The sequence below is a fragment of the Uloborus diversus genome, chromosome 2 (genome assembly GCF_026930045.1).
Source record: "Uloborus diversus isolate 005 chromosome 2, Udiv.v.3.1, whole genome shotgun sequence".
NCBI lineage: Eukaryota > Metazoa > Arthropoda > Arachnida > Araneae > Uloboridae > Uloborus > Uloborus diversus.
Genome location: NC_072732.1, coordinates 112016384 through 112038960, shown reverse-complemented (window position 1 = coordinate 112038960; position 22577 = coordinate 112016384). Strand labels below are relative to the sequence as shown.

The 22577-nt window shown below is 32.5% G+C and overlaps 1 protein-coding gene across 1 annotated transcript; it reads right to left on the bottom strand.

Annotated features, from left to right (window-relative positions):
• Nucleotides 1-3817: 3817 nt before the first annotated feature.
• LOC129217247 (PEST proteolytic signal-containing nuclear protein-like) lies at nucleotides 3818-22487 on the bottom strand. Its single transcript, XM_054851523.1, has 4 exons — nucleotides 22221-22487; nucleotides 10498-10572; nucleotides 8602-8651; nucleotides 3818-4672 (listed from the first exon to the last, which is right to left on the bottom strand). Exons 1-4 carry the CDS (start codon nucleotides 22464-22466, stop codon nucleotides 4552-4554), a joined length of 492 nt encoding a protein of 163 aa, XP_054707498.1. The 5' UTR covers nucleotides 22467-22487; the 3' UTR covers nucleotides 3818-4551.
• Between the last annotated feature and the right edge of the window lie 90 nt (nucleotides 22488-22577).

Here is a 22577-nt window from a genome sequence, read left to right as displayed (position 1 = left end):
CTCCAAATCTGAAATCACAGCCCTGGTTTTTATTGTGAAATAATAATCGTTGAGATTATTTGCTTTTATTTTCATTCTTAATTTTTAATTTATTTATTTTTGGCAACGAGAAATAAAAAAAAAGAAAATTCGGAGTGTTTTATTTTCTAAAAGAAAGAAAGAGCTGTGCAGAAAATTTAGTTCTTTCGCAAAGATTATTTATTTAAGAGGGCATTTTAATTTTGTATTTTCCGAAGTATGAAAGAAGGCTTAATGCATCTTAAAAATGTCCCAAAAAACAAAAGAAAGTCAAAAATAAATGAAATAGTTAGATAAATATTGAAAAATTAAAAATTGGAAAGTAGGGTATTGAGATGGGAAAAAATGTCTGTCGGTCTGTCTGTATGTCTATCCCCCCCCCCCTAATAACTTTTGAATGAGTAGTCCGATTCGAACAATTTCGATTCGATTTTTTTTTTGTCAATGAAAATTATTTTTTTAAGTTGACATTTTATTGTTTTTATTAATTTTGGTAAGAGCGTTAATTCATTAAAAAAATTATTTTTGGCAACAGGGGAAAAAGAAAAATTTTTTTTTTTTTGTTGATATGATGTATTTATTTTAATGAGCCTATTAATTTCAATTATTATTTTTTTCGTTTTGAAAGCTGTTAAAGAATTTTTTTTAATGGAAAAAAGTGTATCAGCTGCTTTGTTTAAAAGGTGCTGCTATTTTATTTGTTCGTTCTTTTTTAGATGAGTGAGAAATATTTTATTCCTAGAAATCAGCTTAAGATATTAACAAAATATGTTTGGAACAATTTGCGATTTTAGCTATTTTTGAGAATATTGATCAGGTACTAGAAAATAGTATGGATATAGGAGAAAGTAGGCTCGTTTAGTTCTAGACGGAACTTCTTGTTTATTACCTGGAAAAGGGAGCAAATACAACCAGAATGGTTCTATTCCCCCCCCCCCCCCAAAAAAAAGAGGGCAACAAACTAGTTTTTTTTATAAAATACATTTGTTTTAATGTGCTTATGATGATTAACATCTTTGTTTTTTTGGAAAAAGATTAAATAATTTTTTGTTGAAAACAATATATCAGCTGCATTGTTTAAAAGGTGCTTCTACTTTATTTGTTCGTTTATTTATTTTTAACTTTTCTATTTCCTCAAACGAGTGAGGCATGTTTAGCTTTTAGAAAGCAGTTTAAAATGTTAAAAAGGTATGTCTGACAGAATTTGCAGTCTTAGCTAATGAAGAAAATATTAATCAGATACTAGAAAGTCGATGTAGGAAAATGACAAAGTAGGCTCTTTTAGTTCTGGATGGAACTTCTTGCTTTGGAAAAGTTGCTATTAGAATCTTATTTTTTTTAAAGGAAGATAATTCTAAGTTCCAAATAAAGATGACAGTAAAAGTAATTGTTTTGATTGAAATAGTTCAAAATTTTAACAAATGTATAAGTACTGAAATCATTTATACTTAAAGTTTGAAAAAACAAACAAACGAACAATTTGAGATCTGTAGTACTGCTAACAGGCGGAGTTATAGGGCTAGTTTCATTTGGCCCGCATGGGACTCGTGGGCTCGATTATGATATTGGGGGAGGGGGGGGGGGGGGAGGGCTAGGTCAAACCTTTTGAACACAAACATGCAGTGAGAAACCAGGAAAGCAGACTTAAAGGGTGCTGTGGGGCTCAAACACTAACTAAAATTATAGGTTGATGTGCATATTACACCTAAGTAAACAGAAGAAAGGAAAAAAATAAAGTAGAAGATTTCAACCTTCTTCCTTTTTCGAAAATAATAAGTGACATAGGTAGTGGCTTCCCTGAGGCAAGTAAAGTTTTTCTGAAAATCAATTGCAAACATGTCTCAACAGCTAACAACCAAAGAAACAGCTTCCAAATTGGAAATACATGCAGTGATTCAGTTTTGGAGGGCAAAAAAGTGCAACTGCACTGATATTTATGGGCAGAATGCAATGTCAGGTCAAGCTATTGCAAAACGGTGCAACATGTTTGAGAAAGGACATGAAGATATTGACGACGCTGAGTGCGAGGAAAGATCAAATTTAGGTGCAAAGTGTGGGATCCCCCTTCTTAGCCACTTAGATCTATTATTAGGCTTGCCAAATGTCTGAAATGTTCCACCGGGACATTGGAGTGCCAAATGTTCAAAAGGGTACAGACCCCTGACTGATTTTTAGGATGTTTTATGGTGCAGTTCATTCTCAATGCTATGAATAAATGGTTACTAATAATGAACCTAAAACGGGGTTAATAAGAAATGACACAAGTAAATAATTTTTAAACAATTTTTTTTTTTGGCCCTAGCAAAATGTCAGCATGAATAATCAAACTGTCTATAACGATATTTTTTAAGGTCCCGACAGTATCATTGTAGACAGGTTTTAGTGTACTTTTCATTGGCTTTGACATTTTCTAGAGTCCTTTTTGGTTTTACTTTTGTAGTAAAAATCCTCACAAGCTAATCTGATATTAATTTTACAAGTCAATGTTACAAATGAAAAAGTAATTATCCTAAATAACCCCTCCCAGTCAGTTATTTTTAGACTTTTTTGTTCATCTGTAATCAAATTTATCTTTTGCCAGGACGTGAAGTAAACCGGCCCGGACGCCAGATTTTTGTCAGAAAAATGCGACTGGCCCCATTAAACCGGGATCTCTGGCAAGTTTATTATTCACTAGCTGCGTTACCCGGCTTTTCCCGGTCCACCTTGAAAATAAAAATTGTGTCAAGTGACGCATATTCAACAATCAGGCGTAAAAAATAAATTTAAAAAACATCATGATTTCCCTTCCAAACAATGACGACAGATATTAAAATACTTTTAAGAAATTAAATCCAGAAAGATGGATTTAAAATATGTAACCATGGAAACACAAAATAAAATAAGTTTAAGAACTAAAATGCGAAAGAGAATAGTTCACAATTTGAAGAGAATCGAAATTTCTTAAACTTGATTAAAACAGGCTTGTAACTTTTTTTCTAACTGAGACAGTGGGTTAAACTTACGACCTTAGGTCGAGTGAGATCTGGAGTAAAAAAGCAGCTCTTTCCAATGGTGTCAAAAAGAAAACTGTGGGACAATTCCTTCACGTTTTATTGATGGATTTAATGAAGAAAACAGTGCCTAAACTTCAGCTAAGCCTAAAAAATTTCGAGCTAAAAACGCAAAAAACTCCCGCCGTAATAAAGTTAGAGCATTGAAACAAATTGTGTAGAACGCGGAAAATTCTACCCTTTCCAGCGATATGTAATATTAATATGTGCAAGTAATTTTTAACCCCCATATTTGAGAATTTATGCGAAAATTGGACGTACATTTGAAAAAAAGAACTAGGCATCGACTTTTATTCGAACTGGTCTGCAAACCTTTTCAGGACTTAAAGGAACAAACTGTGAAAATTTCAGCGCAATCGGCCGGGTAGTTCTCGAGTTTTGCGAGTTCAAACACACAGACGCTTTTTGAGGACTTCATTTTATACTATGTAGAGATGGGTAAAGAAGAAGCTTGATTTTCCATCGCGTCAAATCAATGTGTTTTGAGTTTTTTTCAGTAAAAACACAAAACAAATGAAAGTAGCAATTGTTTCTCATAATTCTTACTAACCCAGGCAATTGCCGGGTATTTTTGATAGTATTTCTATATTTTTGAGAGCATGCATGAAGTAATTTTTATTAAACATTTATGCATAATATATCATTGCTACGTTTTACCCTTTTAAAAATCTTTTTATTACAAAGTTGTATCTGGATGTAAACTTTTAATGAAATTAAAAAATAAAGTATAATAAAAACAAGCAATATAAATTCAAATATCTTTATTTTTAAATGGCCACAACAGGATAATTTTCATTGAATTTACAGTTTCAATAATGCACAGTGATGTTGACGTTTAAAAAAAACAAAACATCTGTATAACAAAAGAAAATGAGGGGTAGTGGATGCAATTGATTGTGAATGAGATTTTTATACAACAGTGACACATCATACACATTCAAAGGATTTTTTTTTCTTCACTTAATAAAACAATGAAACAAAGAATCAAGCATGAACTTTGAAAGCCCTGAAAACACTTGTACAAGCAGTTATGCATTATTCAAATGATACAATACTGCGCACAGTATTTAAACATTTAATGAATTCCTGAGAGAACAAAATTCATTAAAGTATATTTACCTATTCTTAAATTACCAATAAAAATCTTAAAATGAAAAGCTGAGGAAAAAGAATAGCTATACACAAACTTTGTACCATACAAAAATTAGCTTTAAATAAATTGGACGTATAAATTAAAAGCTAGTTAAAATGTGCGTAAAATGAAATCCCCCACCACCTTGTTCTTTACTGCTTTAATAATACCAGACGTAAAGACTTTCATTTAATCAAGGTAAAGCTAAATTAAATGCGGATTGTAATGTCTAAGCGAAATCCAGTGTTTCAGAAGTTGGCGCAGATGAAATTTTGCTATATCTACACAGATGTTTTTTAAACAAATACGGTGTCCAAAATATACAGATGGCTAAGGATTTGATGAAACTCATTTCTCTGAAAGTTCTTCAATTTTTTCTCTCAATTGCCTTTCAAACACTTTTTTGGAATCACAAAATCCTTGGCGAGTTTTCCCAAATGAATTTGGACCAGCAGATGTTGGAGTATCTCTGGAAATTTCAAAAAAAAAAAAAAAAAGAAGAGGTTTCACATAAATTCAGTTGGTTTTGATTAAGCAGTTTAACAAAGTTTATACAATTATGTAGTACATAGTTTTTGATTATCATAAACAGAGAAAGAATTTAAATAGTAAAGTAATATCACACAGATGTAAGCCTATTAAATTTTTCTTTTGTACGTACACACAGGATTAGAAACTTAACACTAGAATTATGGAAGGGGTCATTTTGACTCCAAGCAAACTTTTTTTGCTAACTGCTCTTCTATATTTTTACTAAATTCTTAATTCTTTCTTGACTTTTCAAAAATCATTGTGCTGTGTGGTACTATATAGATTTAAAGAAAAAAAAGTTTTTTTGGAGCCCCAATCAAAAAGTTATACTTAGAATTATGGGAGGTGTCATTTTGACCCCTTTGAGGAAAAGGAAATGCTAATGCATTTCATCGGAGTATATTTTTGTTCTGTAAGCTATATTTGTTTTTGCCAACTAAGCAGGGAACAAAAAAATAATAAAAGGGTGTCTGCATAACATCACACCTGCCTGTCACATGATCAGTAATACTGGAAATATACTTTCTAAAGGAAAGAGAACAGTGAAAAGATATTAGGCATAGATGAATAATTGTTTGTAGGTTCTGCTAGATGATGTTTTTTTATTCATTTTCGATAAAATAGTTTGTTTTATTTACGTGACTTACGTGTTAATATTGGAAATGGCAAGTAAAGTACTGTCTCTCTCTTCTTGAACACATTTTAATCTCATTCCCAAGCACTTTAGAGAAAGCACATAAGCAAACAGATGATAATCGGACACTCCGTTTAAATTTGTGTGTAAAATTTATTTTCTTCAACACCAGCAAGATTTCAGTCTTTCGTAAGATAAATCAAAATGTTACAAGCAGCAGCAATTAAACAATTCTCTTTCTGAACTAAATGAAGGGCAATAGCAATGGATTTTACTTTTTACAATGATGGATTTTCATTTTATAGTTTACTTAAACAAATATGATTAAGTAACTACTAGAACTATTAAAGACATTTTTTTAGTTTTTGTCAGTTTCTGCTGGTTTCTTCCGGTTATAAATAGTTTCTGCCACTGGTCATGTGAAAACCAGTTTCTGTCGGCAAAAAGCCAGCCCTGGGTCTTCATGGATATTATTTAAGATTTGGCTATGCATTTTGTGACGTAAATTTGATATTTAGTTGTTTTGGTGGATGAAAGGAATTCATGTGCTTGGGCACAGCTAATTTTACATTAATTATTTTGTGGACTTTTTTTCTTTTTTCATTTTAATGAAACTTAGAGCCTTGTTTTAATTTCATTAAAAAGCCAAAATACTATGTGACATCACCAATCAATGAAACATCATCGCCTAGATTTAAAATGAGACAAGTGACATAAAACGGAAACATACCTGATTTTGTACTTACCATACATTTTTTATATATGTAAGAAAATGTCTTAAAAGATATTCATTCATGAAATATTGCTTTCAATGTTCATACATGAGTAAACGCATCCATTCTTTTAAATTAAGAAACATATTTTTTAACAGAGGTAAATGGAAGTTGAGGTCCACATCAGATTTTTTCTATTTAAAAGTGAAATTCATACTACAATTTATACACTGTGCTGTAGTCGGAAAAAAATATTTGAGGGAACTCGCCTTTTTATAAGATAGTTGTTTTCGCTGGGACCGTTTATTAGACAAAAATAAATAAATAAATAAATTACTTAGTCAGCTTTAATTTTAAAACTTTGACATTACTATTATTATTTTTTTGTAAATTGCAGCTGAAACCAACTTATATTAAATTTGTGTTATTTTTAGAATAGCAAATTATTTGATAGAAATTTTTAAAAATAATAACTGGTCCTCTAGACCAGTAAGCATGAAGATATGTTGGTCCGCAAAAGATTCGCTGGTCCACTTAATAGGAAGTGTGGCTTATGGTGAAATACGTTTCTACATAAAATTACAGCCATTAAACTTTGACCTTGCCTATTTTCACATAATCTTCAGGGCCGTATACAAGAAGGGGGTGGGGAGTTCTTAGGGTTACCCCTCTCAAAAGTTAGGTTTGACATTTAAAAGTTTGTTTATATTTAAAATTACCAAAAAATATTGTTCCAAAACTCAAATATCTTTCATATGTATATTAATTGCATAAAACGCTTTCATAATAGATAACCCAGCGACTTGAACATTAGCACAAATAGTGCAAAGCTCCGCATTGGGGTGTCTCTTATTTTTGAAGTATGAAAATATCATCCTCTCACCCCCTACTTTGGTTCCTTTTTAAGAAAAAAAAAACTCAGACAAAATTTAGAGGTAGCTCAATGAAAGCTAAGTTAGGAAGGCATGTGATGCATACATGCAATATAAGGAAACATTTTAAATAACTTTTCTATCCATTTATTATTACTTTTGTTTTATATTTTAAGGGACCACCTTAAGCATTCGCCAATGCGCCAAATGCGATAAAATCGAAAATTTGGCGGAAAAAAAATCGAATTTGGCGAATTTATTGGAGAACAGAAATTTCTCCAAAATTTAAATACAAAAAAAAAAATCCCTTCAGACTTCAATCTAGATAAAAATTAGGTCCGTTTATAAAATTCGGACCCTTCACAAAATTCCGACCCCTAAAAACGGACCTTTCACAAAACTCCCAGATAGCAGTCACTGAAAGTTGTTTTATCCTCTGACCATCTAGCCACTCTGAGCAAAATGAGGTGCACGCGTGCACGTTGGAATCGGAGGAAGGATGACGTAAGCTGGAGATGGAAAACTACTTAAGGAAGCCAAGAGTGCGAAACAAACTGGTAGCTAATATAGAATTTTCCATCTCTAGCTCAGTCACTTTCCTATGCCGGGCTGATGAGTGCTAATAAGCACGAAACTGCAGTCCTCGGCTGGAAATGACTGAGCTGACGGTGTATTTCACGTATTTCTGCTTTAGCCCTGGCTAATGGGCGGTAATTTACTGAATATACCTTGCCTCGCGTTCAATCTTCGAGTTGAACCGAACCATGGCTTTGGTCACTCGTCTGGTGTGCTAATTCTATATTAGCTACCAGTTTGTTTCGCACTCTTGGCTTCCTTAAGATGTTTTCCATCTCCAGCTCAGTCACTTTCCTATGCCGGGCTGATGAGTGCTAATAAGCACGAAACTGCAGTCCTCGGCTGGAAATGACTGAGCTGGCGGTGTATTTCACGTATTTCTGCTTTAACCCTGGCTAATGGGCGGTAATTTACTGAATAATTCAAACTAGTTCATTGATTTTGAGTTTATTGTGTCACATGTAATCCTACTTTCTGTTACCTTTTCAAAATTTGGAGGTGCTTGAGCTACCCCTAAATATTTAAACATATTGCTCAAACTTGACATGTATTGTTTTTGAAGTAAATGTAACCAAATAAAAAGGTAAGACCTGTAAAAATATGAAATTTTTTTTTTTATGGCTCTTAAGAGACACTCTACTCCGCATGAAAGTTTTTAAACCCTCCCCGAAATTATTTTCTGGTTACGACCCCGGATTTTCATAATGTAGCTAATTGACTTTAAAATGTAGCTAATTGGATTTAATTAAAGATTTATTTCAGAAAAAATTGCTTAAATTTAATTGAAGAAAATTACTGCAAATGTAAAAAAAATAAATAAAAATTCAAATAATATGAAATTTCTTATTGACGCCGACCGAAGACTAGCCCCATGGACTCTTTTTTATAGCTGTCTGAAGCAATTTTCTCTAGTTCCAGACCTGGACCAGCGGAACACCAATGAGTTTGAACACTGAAATCAAATATTTCAGGTAACATTCTTCCCTTTAAATATACCACTTTTTTATATCATCATAATCAACCTCATTGGGATTAATATTCTATAATGCTTTCGAAACAAAGAAAATTATACCTTCCAATGTTTCTCATCCTCATTTTAGCTTCTGGAGGCATTTCTTCTTCCTGTTAAAAACAAAGGATCATTTCCTAACTATCAAAATAAACTAAATACAAAATTATTGAATAATTGATATTTATGAAAAAAAGGGGGAAAGAAAAAGCTGATTGGAATGTACAGGTCATTTCACAATTTGTTAAACATTCATTTTTAAATGCATATAAATTATTCAGTTTCACAAACGTAGCATTTGAAACATCTGATTATTATTTATTATGAATGTCTTAACATTTATAAGCAATATTCAGTAAATTACCGCCCATTAGCCAGGGCTAAACCAGAAATACGTGAAATACACCGCCAGCTCAGTCATTTCCAGCCGAGGACTGCAGTTTCGTGCTTATTAGCACTTATCAGCCCGGCATAGGAAAGTGACTGAGCTGGAGATGGAAAACCTCTTAAGGAAGCCAAGAGTGCGAAACAAACTGGTAGCTAATCTAGATTAAGCAGACCAGACGAGTGACCGAAGCAATGGTTCGGTTCAACTCGAAGATTGAACGCGAGGCAAGGTATATTCAGTAAATTACTGCCCATTAGCCAGGGCTAAAGCAGAAATACGTGAAATACACCGCCAGCTCAGTCATTTCCAGCCGAGTACTGCAGTTTCGTGCTTATTAGCACTCATCAGCCCGGCATAGGAAAGTGACTGAGCTGGAGATGGAAAACCTCTTAAGGAAGCCAAGAGTACGAAACAAACTGGTAGCTAATATAGATTAAGCAGACCAGACGAGTGACCGAAGCAATGGTTCAGTTCAACTCGAAGATTGAACGCGAGGCAAGGTATATTCAGTAAGTTACCGCCCATTAGCCGAAATACGTGAGCTGGCGGTGTATTTCACGTATTTCTGCTTTAGCCCTGGCTAATGGGCGGTAATTTATTGAATATACCTTGCCTCGCGTTTAATCTTCGAGTTGAACCGAACCATGGCTTTGGTCACTCGTCGGATCTGCTGAATCTATATTAGCTACCAGTTTGTTTCGCACTCTTGGCTTCCTTAAGAGGTTTTCCATCTCCAGCTGAGTCACTTTCCTATACCGGGCTGATGAGTGCTAATAAGCATGAAACTGCAGTCCTCGGCTGGAAAAGACTGAGCTGGCAGTGTATTTCACGTATTTCTGCTTTAGCCCTGGCTGATGGGCGGTAATTTACTGAATATACTTTGCCTCGCTTTCAATCTTCGAGTTGAACTGAACCATTGCTTCGGTCACTCGTCTGGTCTGCTTAATCTATATTAGCTACCAGTTTGTTTCGTACTCTTGGCTTCCTTAAGAGGTTTTCCATCTCCAGCTCAGTCACTTTTCTATGCTGGGCTGATGAGTGCTAATAAGCAAGAAACTGCAGTCCTCGGCTGGAAATGACTGAGCTGGCAATGTATTTCACGTACTTATAAGCAAGTCTACATATTTGAAAATAGTTTTTTTGCTAGAATATTGTCCCTTTTTTACATCATGAAAAGACTTTTTGAGCTGAAGCAACTACTTCATAACTCTTCCCAAACTATTAATAAAAAAGATGAAGTATGATAAATTAAGCAGAGTTAAAAAAAGTGTGGAATGGAAAACAAATATTAAAGCATAAAATGATCTCTTTTCACAGGAAAAAAAAAACATTGTATACATTTAAAATTTTAACTGTTTCATACATTTAATTTTTGCCTGATATACATTTTTTCCTTGATAAAAGGGGGGGGGGAATTCACAATAATTTTCTTTTTACAAAAATAAAAAAACTCATGAAAACATTTTGCTTTTTCACAAAATGGGGACCGAAAACCTAAAACCTGGATCGATCCCTGCATATATGAGAACATATATGAAGTATTTACAAAATAAATAAATAAATAAACTTACATCACTTTCTTGATTAAATGCTGAAGCAACAGAGGCACTTGTTTTTTGTAGCACAGGCTTGCTTTCCTTGGTCTTCTGCAAAAGTAAAATGTTCGTAGTAAGGAAGCTATTCAATAATTACTTAAGAATAAAAGATGAATAAATATTTAGTTTGGACAAAAAGTAAAACGGTTGAACTTGCAAAAATTTCAATTCAATATTGAAATATAGAGCCATTTTCAATTCAATATTGAAATATAGTAGCTCATCCTTAACACAATATTTTTGTTAAATAGTAGCACACAAAATAGAAAATAAAAATATGTCACTTTCTGCTTCACATAAATATACTTCACACAGGTATGCAATTTAAGTAAAGTGTATACAACACACACGCAAGTATAGCCTCGAAATAAAAGAGTGAAATATTGCAGTAGGAAAATAAAATGACACACACATTATATAGTATGATACTTCAGAATCTTATTTAATCTGCATGTCTGAGTTTCAATGACACAATTATTTTTGTAAACCTAGTTATTTTTCAAAGAAAAATGGCCACATGGGGTACAAAAACTTTTTTACGACAATTTTGACAGAACTTGTCGTAACCTTTTGTACTTGTAGAACAGGAGTTAAGCTGAAATACAAAACTACAGGAAAATTTGGAGCATTTATCGATATGAAAACCAAGAAATATTGTTCTTAATATACTACTTAAAAACTGGGTTTGTATCTTTTTTTTATGTTAAAAAAAAGCCAGATTTGTTTAATTATTTTTTTTTAATGTTCAAAAATTTGTAGATATTAATGACTTTTCATTTATAAACATAATTTATTTCATACAATAGATGAATCCATTCAGCAAATTTTCAAAACTAAGATAAGTTCTTATAATAACATTATAATGCAAAGATAAGATGTGATTTTGTTTTATGCTTTGCTTACAGATAAGGTTTCCATCATTGTGTACGTTTTTAGTGAATAATATAGTAGCCCCTCATTATATCGCTCATGTCGGAAGACAATAAAAAAAGTGTGATATATACGAAAGTGCCATATAACCAAGGTCATTAAAATCTGATCCTTTTAACCTTCAAGTAACTGATATGTACATCTAAAATTAATCCAGCCAATTCCTATATTAAGCTGAATTTCTGAGGAACAGTAGGGTAACATCCCCAGTAATTGGCACGGCACCAGTAATTGGCACTTCCAACAAAAATGTCTTAAAAAAAGACTTGTATCCAATTTTTTTAAAAAAGAAGGCTATATACCAACTGAATGTACATTAATTTTAAAGATTATAACTTCAATTCATGTTACTAAATGACAGCAGTTCGTAGGAAAGAGAAACAATTGTGGCTTGTGTCAAATCAGCCATTATACTGGGGGCTCCGTCCTCTGCTCGATTCCCTCGCTAACCCCCATTCGCCACCCACGATATCTCAATGCCGCCTGCAGCGGGTGGTTTTTCAAGAGAAAGAAAACTGACTTGCTGCATTTCATAAATAAAAAAGAGGAAAACTTATGCAAAAAAGTATGCTATATGAGTTTTTAACTATACTTGGGGCAAACCTAACTTGGTAGCATTCGTAAAATCAAAACTGTAAACCGAAGGATGAAACAGCATTAATTTCAATTTCGTTCCATGGCACATTCCAAATTTATGTTTTGATTTCTCTAAAATACTTTTCCAACATGAAGAAGAGTGATTTAGCATTAATTTATATAAAACTAGTGGAACCCGCACGGCTTTGCCTGTTATAGAAAAATTAAAAGGTCTTTTGGTTCGCCTGTGTGGCGAATTTTCTCTCCAATTGTCTTGTACCCATGTTACGGTTTTACGTTATGATAATTTCGTATCTCGCCAATTGGCTTGTGCCAATGTTACGGTTCCACGTTATGATAATTTCGTAATTTACTCGTCCATCTTATGATAATTTTGTTCTTAAAATTGGAATAGGAAAAGAACTACATCGAATTTTCAAAAACTCGCTTCGAGGTGCACACCCCCATGCTACAAACTAATTTTGTGCCAAATTTCATGAAAATCGGTCGAACGGTCTAGGCGCTATGCGCATTACAGAGATACTGACAGACAGACAGAAATCCGGACGGAGAGAGATCCGGACAGAGGGAGATCCAGACAAACTTCCAGGTTTATTATTAGTAAAGATAAAGAAGAAGAAAGATAAACACATTCTTCCTCATATTATCAAATTTATATGAAAAATGGGCTTAAAATTGGAATAGAAAAAGAACAAAATCGAATTTTCCAAAAATCGCTTCGAGGTGCACACCCTCATGCTACAAACTAACTTTGTGCCAAATTTCATGAAAATCGGCTGAACGGTCTATGCACGTCACAGTGATCCTGACAGACAGAGATCCGGACAGAGAGAGATCCTCACAGACAGAGATCCTGACAGAGAAACTTCCATGTTTATTATTAGTAAAGATAAAGAAGAAGAAAGATAAACACATTCTTAGATGAAATTGGCTTTTCAATCTTTTCAAACACATTCTTCCCCATATTATCAAATTTATACGAAAAATGGGCCTCAAATTGGAATAGAAAAAGAACAAAATCGAATTTTTGAACGCTTCGAGGTGCACACCCTCATGCTACAAACTAACTTTGTGCCAAATTTCATGAAAATCGGCCGAACGGTCTAGGCGCTATGCGCGTCACAGTGATCCTGACATACAGAGATCCGGTCAGAGAGAGATCCAGACAGAGAGGCTTTCTGCTTTATTATTAGTAAAGATTACCTACTTTACATTATCATTACTTATGTTTCTTATGATGATAAAATTTGTATGTAATTTAAAAGTAAAAAATAAAGTGATTTTCCATTTCTATTAACATGTGCCAATTACTGGATCACAAGGTGTCATACACTGGGGTATCAGGTGCCAATTACTGGGGATTTTGGTAACTTTTATATACATATTTTTATAAAAGTATCGATTCAAATATTTTTGATTTTAGTGAACCAAATAGATGCACAGATGTGCACTCTTTGAGACAAAAATATTTGCAAGAGAGTATTTTTTTTTTTTTTCTAAGTACTGCAAACAGAGGTAAGTTTAAGGACAAACTCTTAAAGTGCCAATTACTGGGGTCGTTACCCTAGTAAAAGAAAGTTATCTTACCAAATGCCTAGAAAACAAAATAAAAATATCTAATATTTTTTTGTTGAAATAAGAATTCAAATTAATACAGGGTATATGCTACATTTCAAGTTTTGAAATCCTTGACTTTCCCTGACTTTTGCTTGTAACTTTCCATGACTCATGGGGTGCTATTTTTCTAGAAGAAACATTGATTTTTCACAAGAATATCTAAATTTTTGTTTGTGAAAATTAAATTGCGACCATCTGATCTACACTTTGGCCATATGGTCGCATCAGAGCAACACTAAGACATATAATTCCAGAAATGACACTAAGATAACCATCCTACTGTTGCCCTGAGACGACGATATGCTTATAAAAATTCAAATTAAAGAGAAATGTAACTAGCTCTCAGCTACTATTATAACTAAGAAACAATTTATGCAACAATGACTAGTGATATCCATTAAAAAATTTGAGTCTCAACTACAGATGTAAAATTTCCGGAAATTTTGAAGTGGTGGAAAAAATTGTTTCTTTTTTCGGTAAAAATAGGAAAAAATGTTTTTTTTTTTTATGAATAAAAATAGGGTTTCTTAATAACTCTGTATTTCTTGGAACATATAAAGGGTTAAGCATTAAAAATATATGCAATCCACACATCTCCTTTTTCTGCTTGACAGAAATACACATGAAAGTAAGTTTAATTAGAAAAAAAACCTTTTTGTTTTATATAACTGAGAGCTTCCCTGCTCAAACACCAGAAATAAGTCAAGTTGTCGTTCAACCAATAGTGTTGGGTAATATGAGTCTAATCATAAAAATTATATTTTCCATTTCAGATTGTCTTTGAAACTTGAAATAATAATTTTAATTTTTGACTTTCAAACATGATTGATATTGGTTGAAAAAAAAAGTATGATTTCCCTTCCTTACAATGTAACTTTACTGTCTGAAAATGAAAGCTATTGAGTTTTGATTTTTTCCAATCCAGTCTAAGTCAAAATGAATCAAAACTAAATTGGTTTTTCTTTTCCTTTCCAACAGAAACCCCACCAAAACTGTGTAATTGTTTCTAAAGCTGAATCAGAACTTACACTGGAGTTTCAGTTTATTCATACGGTCGTGCTAAGCACATTAGTAAAACTAGTCATGACTACACTTTTGAACGAAACTGAATTATTATAACCAAGTTTTTCTCTATTTCGTATTTTACTTATATATAAAATGTTTTAGGGTCATTGCATCAGGAACTTTTTTTTTTTTTTTTTATAAATTCTGAAAGAAAAAAAAAAGACATCTAAATCAAGTATATGGAAGAACCAAACTTCAAAACACAATCTCTCTGCTTGAGCTCGATTGCAGATTCCACTTTTGTGCTTAGCACAGCAGTATACAGGGTGTGGCAAAAAAAAAAAAAAACTCTGATAAACATTGCATCATCGAATAGAAGTAAAGTAATTTCATTTTAATGAGTGTCTTACTTATTTTTGTTTCTAACTTTATTAGAAAAGAATTTACAATGTATCTCCTAGTTCATGTGCATTGATTTTTGGTCTTGTTTCAATTTTAACAAAAGACCTGCTATTTTAAAGTTGTTGTTTAAGCAAGTAGAATGACAGTTCGTTTGCTTGCTGTGCCTCGACAAACAGTATTTGATGTGGTATGCCGCTTCAAGTGGCTTAGAAATTATAGTTGATGTCCGGAAAGTGTACAAATACGAACAGTGAACAATTTAGTAAAACATCGCCGAAAAATGTAAAAATATTTCTTCTGCAGTCTAAATGAATAATTTATTAAAAATGTCAAACCTTAATAACACTGTACTGAAATCAGTTTATATGAGGAACTTATCCTGCTAAACCATGGGGAAAATATCTGAGCCCTCCCCCCCCCCCTTAAAATTTGGCATATGGGCACCTTTGGTCTGTGATGGAATCAGCACAAGCGACAAAAATCTTTTTTTTTTTGCGTATGAGAGCTACAAAAGGAATCAAAAAGTGTACCAGAAGCTGTTGTACTTCTGTGGACCTAAGAGTATTTCAGCACAGCAATGTGGACTGGAGATTTCAATTTGACTCCACACCAGTTCATACAGCCAGAAAGACAAGAGTATTACTGCAAGGTGCATTGTTTTTGCCATATCAACTTTAAAGTGGACGCTCTACTTGCTAGATTTCAATCACATTTATTACACTGTATCGCCTGTTATAGAATGAAAGGTCTACCCTAAAGTACACAAAAGTTTGGACTCTCTTTGATTAAAGGTAAAAGATTTGTGGACCTTGAATAAAAATTTCAATAAGCAGTTGCAACTTTGAATTACTGCAAAAGGTGAGCAATTTGAAACCAATTAAATTATTGATTGCTAAAGGTCTTCTCATATTATTACTTTTTTGTTTTGTTAATTTATTTATTTTTAATAAAGTTACATGAGAAATTGCTTGCCCAGGTTTTTTTTTTTTTTTTTTTTGCCACACCCTGTACATTTGGTTCGCACAGTCAGCAGTAACATAGTTCTGTGATTAAAGTAAGCTTGTTTGCTTTATGAAGAAGAAAAATAAATTCTTCACTACGGATATTGCTTTTTTTCCCGAAAAGTATTAAATGTTTTTCGATCTATATGCCAATTATATTATTATACAGCATTATCGAAGTTAGACAGAATTTTAATATACAAGGGGGGGGGGGAGGAAATTGCATCAGAATGTTAGTATGAGAAGTTTCTAATCTCTTTTTGCTGAAAATTTTAATTAAAATTTCTTGGAAAGTTGAAAAAAATCATTTTTTCAATTTTTCCGAAGTGGAAATAAACCCCTTTTCCGTTTTTTTCCCCCGACTGTTTTCATCTCTAGTCTCAACTCAATTATTTTGCTACCAAGGATATACATTAATAAATCTAAAATTTCTGAAAATATTTTTTGAATTCCAATAAATCATACAATTTTTTTTATACAGGTAAGAATTTTCATGAAAACAAAATTATCATGTTTTCTAAGTAAAATCTGATGTGACACACAATAATTTTACAATCACTAAAAATATCGAAAAAAAGTTTTAGTTGCAAAATGATTTTTCAAAGTAAAAGAAGCTTCAAACATGCAGCAAAAAGAATGTAAAACTACTTGTTAACAGCAAACAATTTAAGCTAGTTTTTTTTTTTTTTGCATTTTTTAAAACAAATATTTTATTTTATAAATAATGAATTTGAAACTTATTATTTTTTTAAAGCTAGTAGTTTTCTAAAAAAAAACTCTGTGACTAGCAATAATTTAGTAAATACTAAAATTATAGCAGACACGTGTTTCGGCGTTACAGGGAACGCCTTTTTCAATGCAAAAATAATGAGCTTATGGATGAAAAGACATCCGACAAAAGCTTTTGTCGGATATATCCGACAAAAGATTTTGTCGGTCAAATAGCTTTTGTCGGATGTCTTTTCATCCATAAGCTCATTATTTTTGCATTGAAAAAGGCGTTCCCTGTAACGCCGAAACACGTGTCTGCTGTAATTTACAAATTTGTGCTTCTACTTACGTTGTTTGGTCTGACTTTACTATTCAGCACAAAGGTATTTATTTATCTTACTAAAATTATGTTTACAGGAAATGAAATAAACAAAGAATCAGAAAAAAAATAAAACATTAATTTAAAGAGTACTTAAATATTAAACTATACTTAAGCAAACCAACTATACTTAAGCAAAAGTTTTTGAATGCTACAAATATTAAAAAAATTACAGGTTAAAAATTTTACGATTTCTGTATTTTACCGATGTCCTAAACGCCCTTAATTAATTCTTTAGCCCAATTTTATTTTTTTAAATGTTCAGTAACTTTAGACACTGCTGAAAATTAATGATAATTTTTATGAGACTCTTGAATCAACTTGGATGCAAATGACTTAAATTTTTTTAGTCGAATGAGAGCAAAAAAATTAGAAATATACAACCAAAATAAGTCCCCAACTACACAATTCTAGACAAATAAGGAGGTTAAAAGAAATGCTAAACGTACAAATGGTAGAATAACATCCCAAAGAAAAACGAGCAAGTATTATAGCAGCGGATGCAATTTGATTTCGAAATGTGCGAAAAATCGGGACTGACGGGTAAATGTGTAAGAAAGGGCTAAGATACGTACATTTTGCACCTAATTTCTAGAATTTGATATATATGCACATTCTTGAATCCAAAATCCTTGACCAGATGTCAATTTCCATGACTTTTGATCATTTTTTGCTGAAAATCATGACTTTTCATGACCATTTTCGATCATAGTCAAAATCCATGACTTTCCATATGCGCAGAAATACAATGATTTTACAATTTAAATGGGCTCACTTTAAGTTAAGTTTTATTTAATTGATTTTTTCGGGAGACAGAAGAAAAGGGCAATATATCCGAATGAGCGATATAGTGTGGGATTTGTGTATGCTGAACAATTACTTTTCTTAATTATATTATGTAAGAAAAACTGCAAATTTTTATTTTGTTCTAAACTGTAATTTTGGGGTAAAAGCAATATTGCAAGAGTGAAAATCTGTTAAACACACAAAAAGAGGGATCTATGTATTTTCTTTTAAAGTTAAGATAGCATGATGCAGTGTAGTTAAATTTAGAGCAATATATTCTAAAAATGCAAAATTAATTTATAAAAAGAAAATCATCTGATTTTAATTCATGATTTTGTTAAAAAAATCATTTGATTAGAATCAATGGTTTTTTTTTATTTAAATCACTTGATTTAAATCATGATTTGAATCAAGCTGATTTATATCAACAAGCCCAGCTTAATAATACACTAGCTTCAAAAAGTTAAGGTACATTTTTTTCAAAGCTCACCATAAAAAAATGGCAGTAACAATAAAATGCATAGTTTACATGAATGATAATAACGTACTTTAAATCCATTTATGAAAAACAAGTTGCAAGCATTTTTATTTTATAGAAAAAAACATATTTTTACGAGTGAGAAAAAATATGCTAACATCGAGCTTTTGTACTTTTGTGTGTAGTTGTGTTAATTTTCAACTGTTTTTCAGTTTTGGTGACAATAGTCAATAGAGTTTAGAAAACATCTCACAGACGTCGTTTACCTGATTTGTTGAGGGCAGTTGGATGGAAAGAGTATCGTCGCAGGCTGATGCTGCTAGACATTTCAATGTGTCTCGTAGTGTTGCTCAGTGACTTTAGCATCGATACCAATCTGAAGATTTTGTGTCCCTAAAAACTGTTCCAAGCTAACCACGAGCTACAACACCTTCTAGTTTTTTTAGCCCAAAGGAGAAGAACCACTACTGTGCCGTAGCCCCTTGCAGACCACTTTGTAGCAACAAGAAGAAGAATCTCGGCTACTACGATGGAAAATCGTCTTCACAATGCAGGTCTCTATGCAAGATGACCAGTTGTGTGTTTCCCTAAATGGACCACACCGAAGGATCCGCTTATGCTGGGCAAGGAAACATGTTTCCTGGACTCAGCAGCAATAAGCTTCTGTGCTGTTAACAGACGAGTTCAGATTTACATTGGAGAGTGATTCAGAGAGTCTACTGATCTGGAGGGAACAGGGCAATAGATACTATCAATCCAAAACTATTGAAAGACCACAGTTATAGAGGTGGTGGAATCATGGTTTGGGCATGGATCTTGCTCAGTCGTCACACTGACCTGCATGTGTTTCCATGATCGTGATGAGATCCTTGATCCATATGTTTGCTCATATACTGGTGCTATTGGTAATGACTTCATTCTGATGGATTATAATGCACCTCACTGAGCTTCTGTGTCTGGACTTTACTTCTTATTCCAGTATCCGACAACTTAATAAACAGCATGGAAAATCGATGACATAAATGAATTCAAGTTAGAGGGGGACACATTTCTTATTAGAACTCATTTTTGTATTGTTTCTCTGACATTTTACTACATAATACTGTGATGTTCTGTTTTCTTCAAAAATGGATTTTCCTGCAAAGATTGCTTTTTTTTTGTTATAAATAAAGGTCAAGATTTAGAAAATTTCTAAGTGGCCAGTGGCGTGTCCATTTGACTCCAAAAACAAAGTTTTGAAATACAAACGAGGCAGGGGGGGGTTAAATTTTTATGAAAAATAAATGAATCGAATGTTGCACATTCTAAAACAGAATGATTCAATACTGTTTTTACAAATAGAAAATTTAAGTAAAAATAGGTTTTAGAATTTTTTTCAAAAAAATGAATAAATAAATAAATGAGAAGTCAGCAAGAAATTGCATTTTAGATGAAATAGTTTCAGTTTATAACAAAGCTTCCAAAACCATGAGGATTAAATATACAGATAAAATTTCCCTTTTCAATAAAATTATTTTTTAAAAAAACATAATTTAATGCAATTCATGCAATTTTCAATAGGGTAGTTTATAGGTAGTTGTGTAATTTTCAATAGTTTCATGGCATTGGGATGAACATCCAGTTGTTTTGGATATGACTAATCTTGCGAATGACCAAACATGGACACTGCACGAAAAATTTAAGATAATAAATAGATTTTCAAGTTTGTTCCATAAAAATAATTATAAATTATTAATATCTTGAAAAACTACAATGTTGACAAAATAGTTTTAGCACATTAGTGTCTAAAACAATGTGGATAAAATAATATTCTGAAGAAAAGAACAAATTTTGCATTTTTCAAGAAATAATTAAGAATTATAAGAAAAAAAAAGTTCACTTTGCGTTACTTTCAACAGTTTGCATTCCAATAAACATCCAATTCCGGTTTTGGAAACTTGGGCACTTAGAGTCGTGTGTACTTTCATCTTGGGAATAACCAAAAAATGGTTAGTCACTGCGCCAAAAATTAAGATATAAATTTTTGAATTTTTAGCATTAAAAAAAAAAAAAAAAAAAAAATACTTTACTATCTAAAAAAAAAATTAAAAACTACAATTTAGTTGAAAAGTTTTTAGCACATTTGTGTCCAAAGCAATGAGGATAAGTTTAAGTTTTAAATACAAAATTCTTCATTTCTCAAGAAAGTTATTTAAAATACTCAAAAAAAAAAGCAACTTGCAGCACATTTTGCATTAGTTACATTAGTTTTCAGTTAAATAAAACTTCAGTTCTGCTTTGTCTTTGACAACTTAGGCACTTAAGTATCTTTTCAACTTCCATCTTGTGAATGACCAAATATGGCAGCTATATTTTACACGTAGCTGAAATGCTGAAAGTATCGCCTTTCTGATCAAAAAATTATGTTTTCCGTTCGACCCTCCTCCTCTGTGTTGATTCTCACGCTTATGCTTCCAAAGCAATAATATGTCTTCTCCCCTGTTGAGTTTATGAATAATTCTTCTTCACCCCAGGAATTTTTTCTTGGGAAAGAGGGAAAAAATTTCGACGGAAGTTTTTTTTTTTTGGGAGTAGCCCCTTTTTCAAATTCAGTCCCTACTTGGTGAGTGGTGACCGTGAATCTTGTCCTTTAGTTATAAAACATTTTTGAAACACACTTACACAAATTTCTATGATGCATTCAATAAAAAACCATTTAAGGCACATATCCCCCAAATTTTTTGTTTCTACATTCATTCATTTGCAAATTAGACGCAAGAAACCGGTTGTACTTAACCTTTTGAGGCCAGTGTACATGAAATAAAAGTTAGTAGTACATTTGCTATAGTAAGCTAATATTTCTCATCACAAAATAACAAAACTAGTCATTATGTTACTTTAAAAATCTATATAATAATAATAAAAAGCTGAAGAGTTTGTTTGTTTTTTGGTATGAACGCACTAATCTCAGGAACTACTGGTTTGAATTGAAAAATTCTTTTTGTGTTGAGTAGTCCATTTATCAAGGGAGACTATAGACTTTTTTTTTTTTTTTAAATCAGATTGACTGAAATATTTGGAATTGCAAATAAATGTTTAATTAATTGTTTAGTTCTATGAATTCCGAATAGATGGCGGGGTAAGTTCCAAAGGGCACTGGCCGACAGTGTTGATATTGCAAAGAAACTTTAATGGTTTTTTTTTCTAAAAGGTTTGTATGCATCTTATTTCAAGAAAAATGATCATTTCGCATCAGAGAAGGGGGGGGGGGGGGGTAATTCAATGGACTTCCTTTAAATTATTAGCATGGGCATCGCCAGGCTGGTACTGCTAGTTTTTAATGTGTAAGCATATTAGAGATTCAAGAATTAGAACAAAAATCAGCAGTTTTTTGGCAAAAATTTAAAAAGATGAATGCCTTACCCTATCTTATTCCTTGCTCTACATTAAATTGTAAAATTTCTTTGTTTACATCTCAAACCTTCTGCGGATTTAAGGTTGCATCTTGCCTTCTAAGGATTTAAGAGTTGACAATATTACTTTTTTGAAGCATGAAATAAGGCAAAGAACCAATGAAATAAATGAACTTTTTAGTGAGGGATTTGAAACATGATTTTAAGAAACTGCTTTAAAGCAAACAGGCAGGTAGTTCTCCGGCATTTTGTTTAAGTTACAATTATTTGTGTACCACCAACTCGGCTTCTGCCACTTGCAGTCTATAGTACTACTTAGGCAATAAATACAGTTTTTGAATTGATAAATCAAATTAAAAGAAGAACAGAAATTCAAGAACTGAAAAACTAGAAAAATATACCTGAGCTCCAAGTTTTATGGTGATTGGTGCTGGTCCTTTCTTTTCTGTAAGTCCCACACTTTTGACGCTTCCAAATGTTTTGCTGAAGCCCATTGAAACTTTCATCTTCTTAGGCTCAGCATCTTCCAAAGCTACTCCATCGATATCCTCCTCTTCGCTGCTGCTATGCTTTCTTTTTCCACCATCAGCTTCCTCATCATCTGTTCGGGAGGGCATCTTTCTCCAGAAACCATCTGCATGACTCATGCCTAATCAAGGTGAAATACACTGGGAAATTTGAATATTTGATCCAATTAATATCCAGTTGGAAAAAATGTTACAATTGCACATGAAATCGTTGGTCAAAACATCTTGGGA

Coding starts and splice junctions, on each gene's coding strand:
- LOC129217247 (XM_054851523.1), bottom strand. CDS start 22,466: ATGAGTCATGCAGATGGTTTCTGGAGAAAGATGCCCTCCCGAACAGAT. Junction 10,573..22,220: donor CCATAAAACTTGGAGCTCAG/GTATATTTTTCT, acceptor TTACTTTTGCAG/AAGACCAAGGAAAGCAAGCC. Junction 8,652..10,497: donor CATTTAATCAAGAAAGTGAT/GTAAGTTTATTT, acceptor TGTTTTTAACAG/GAAGAAGAAATGCCTCCAGA.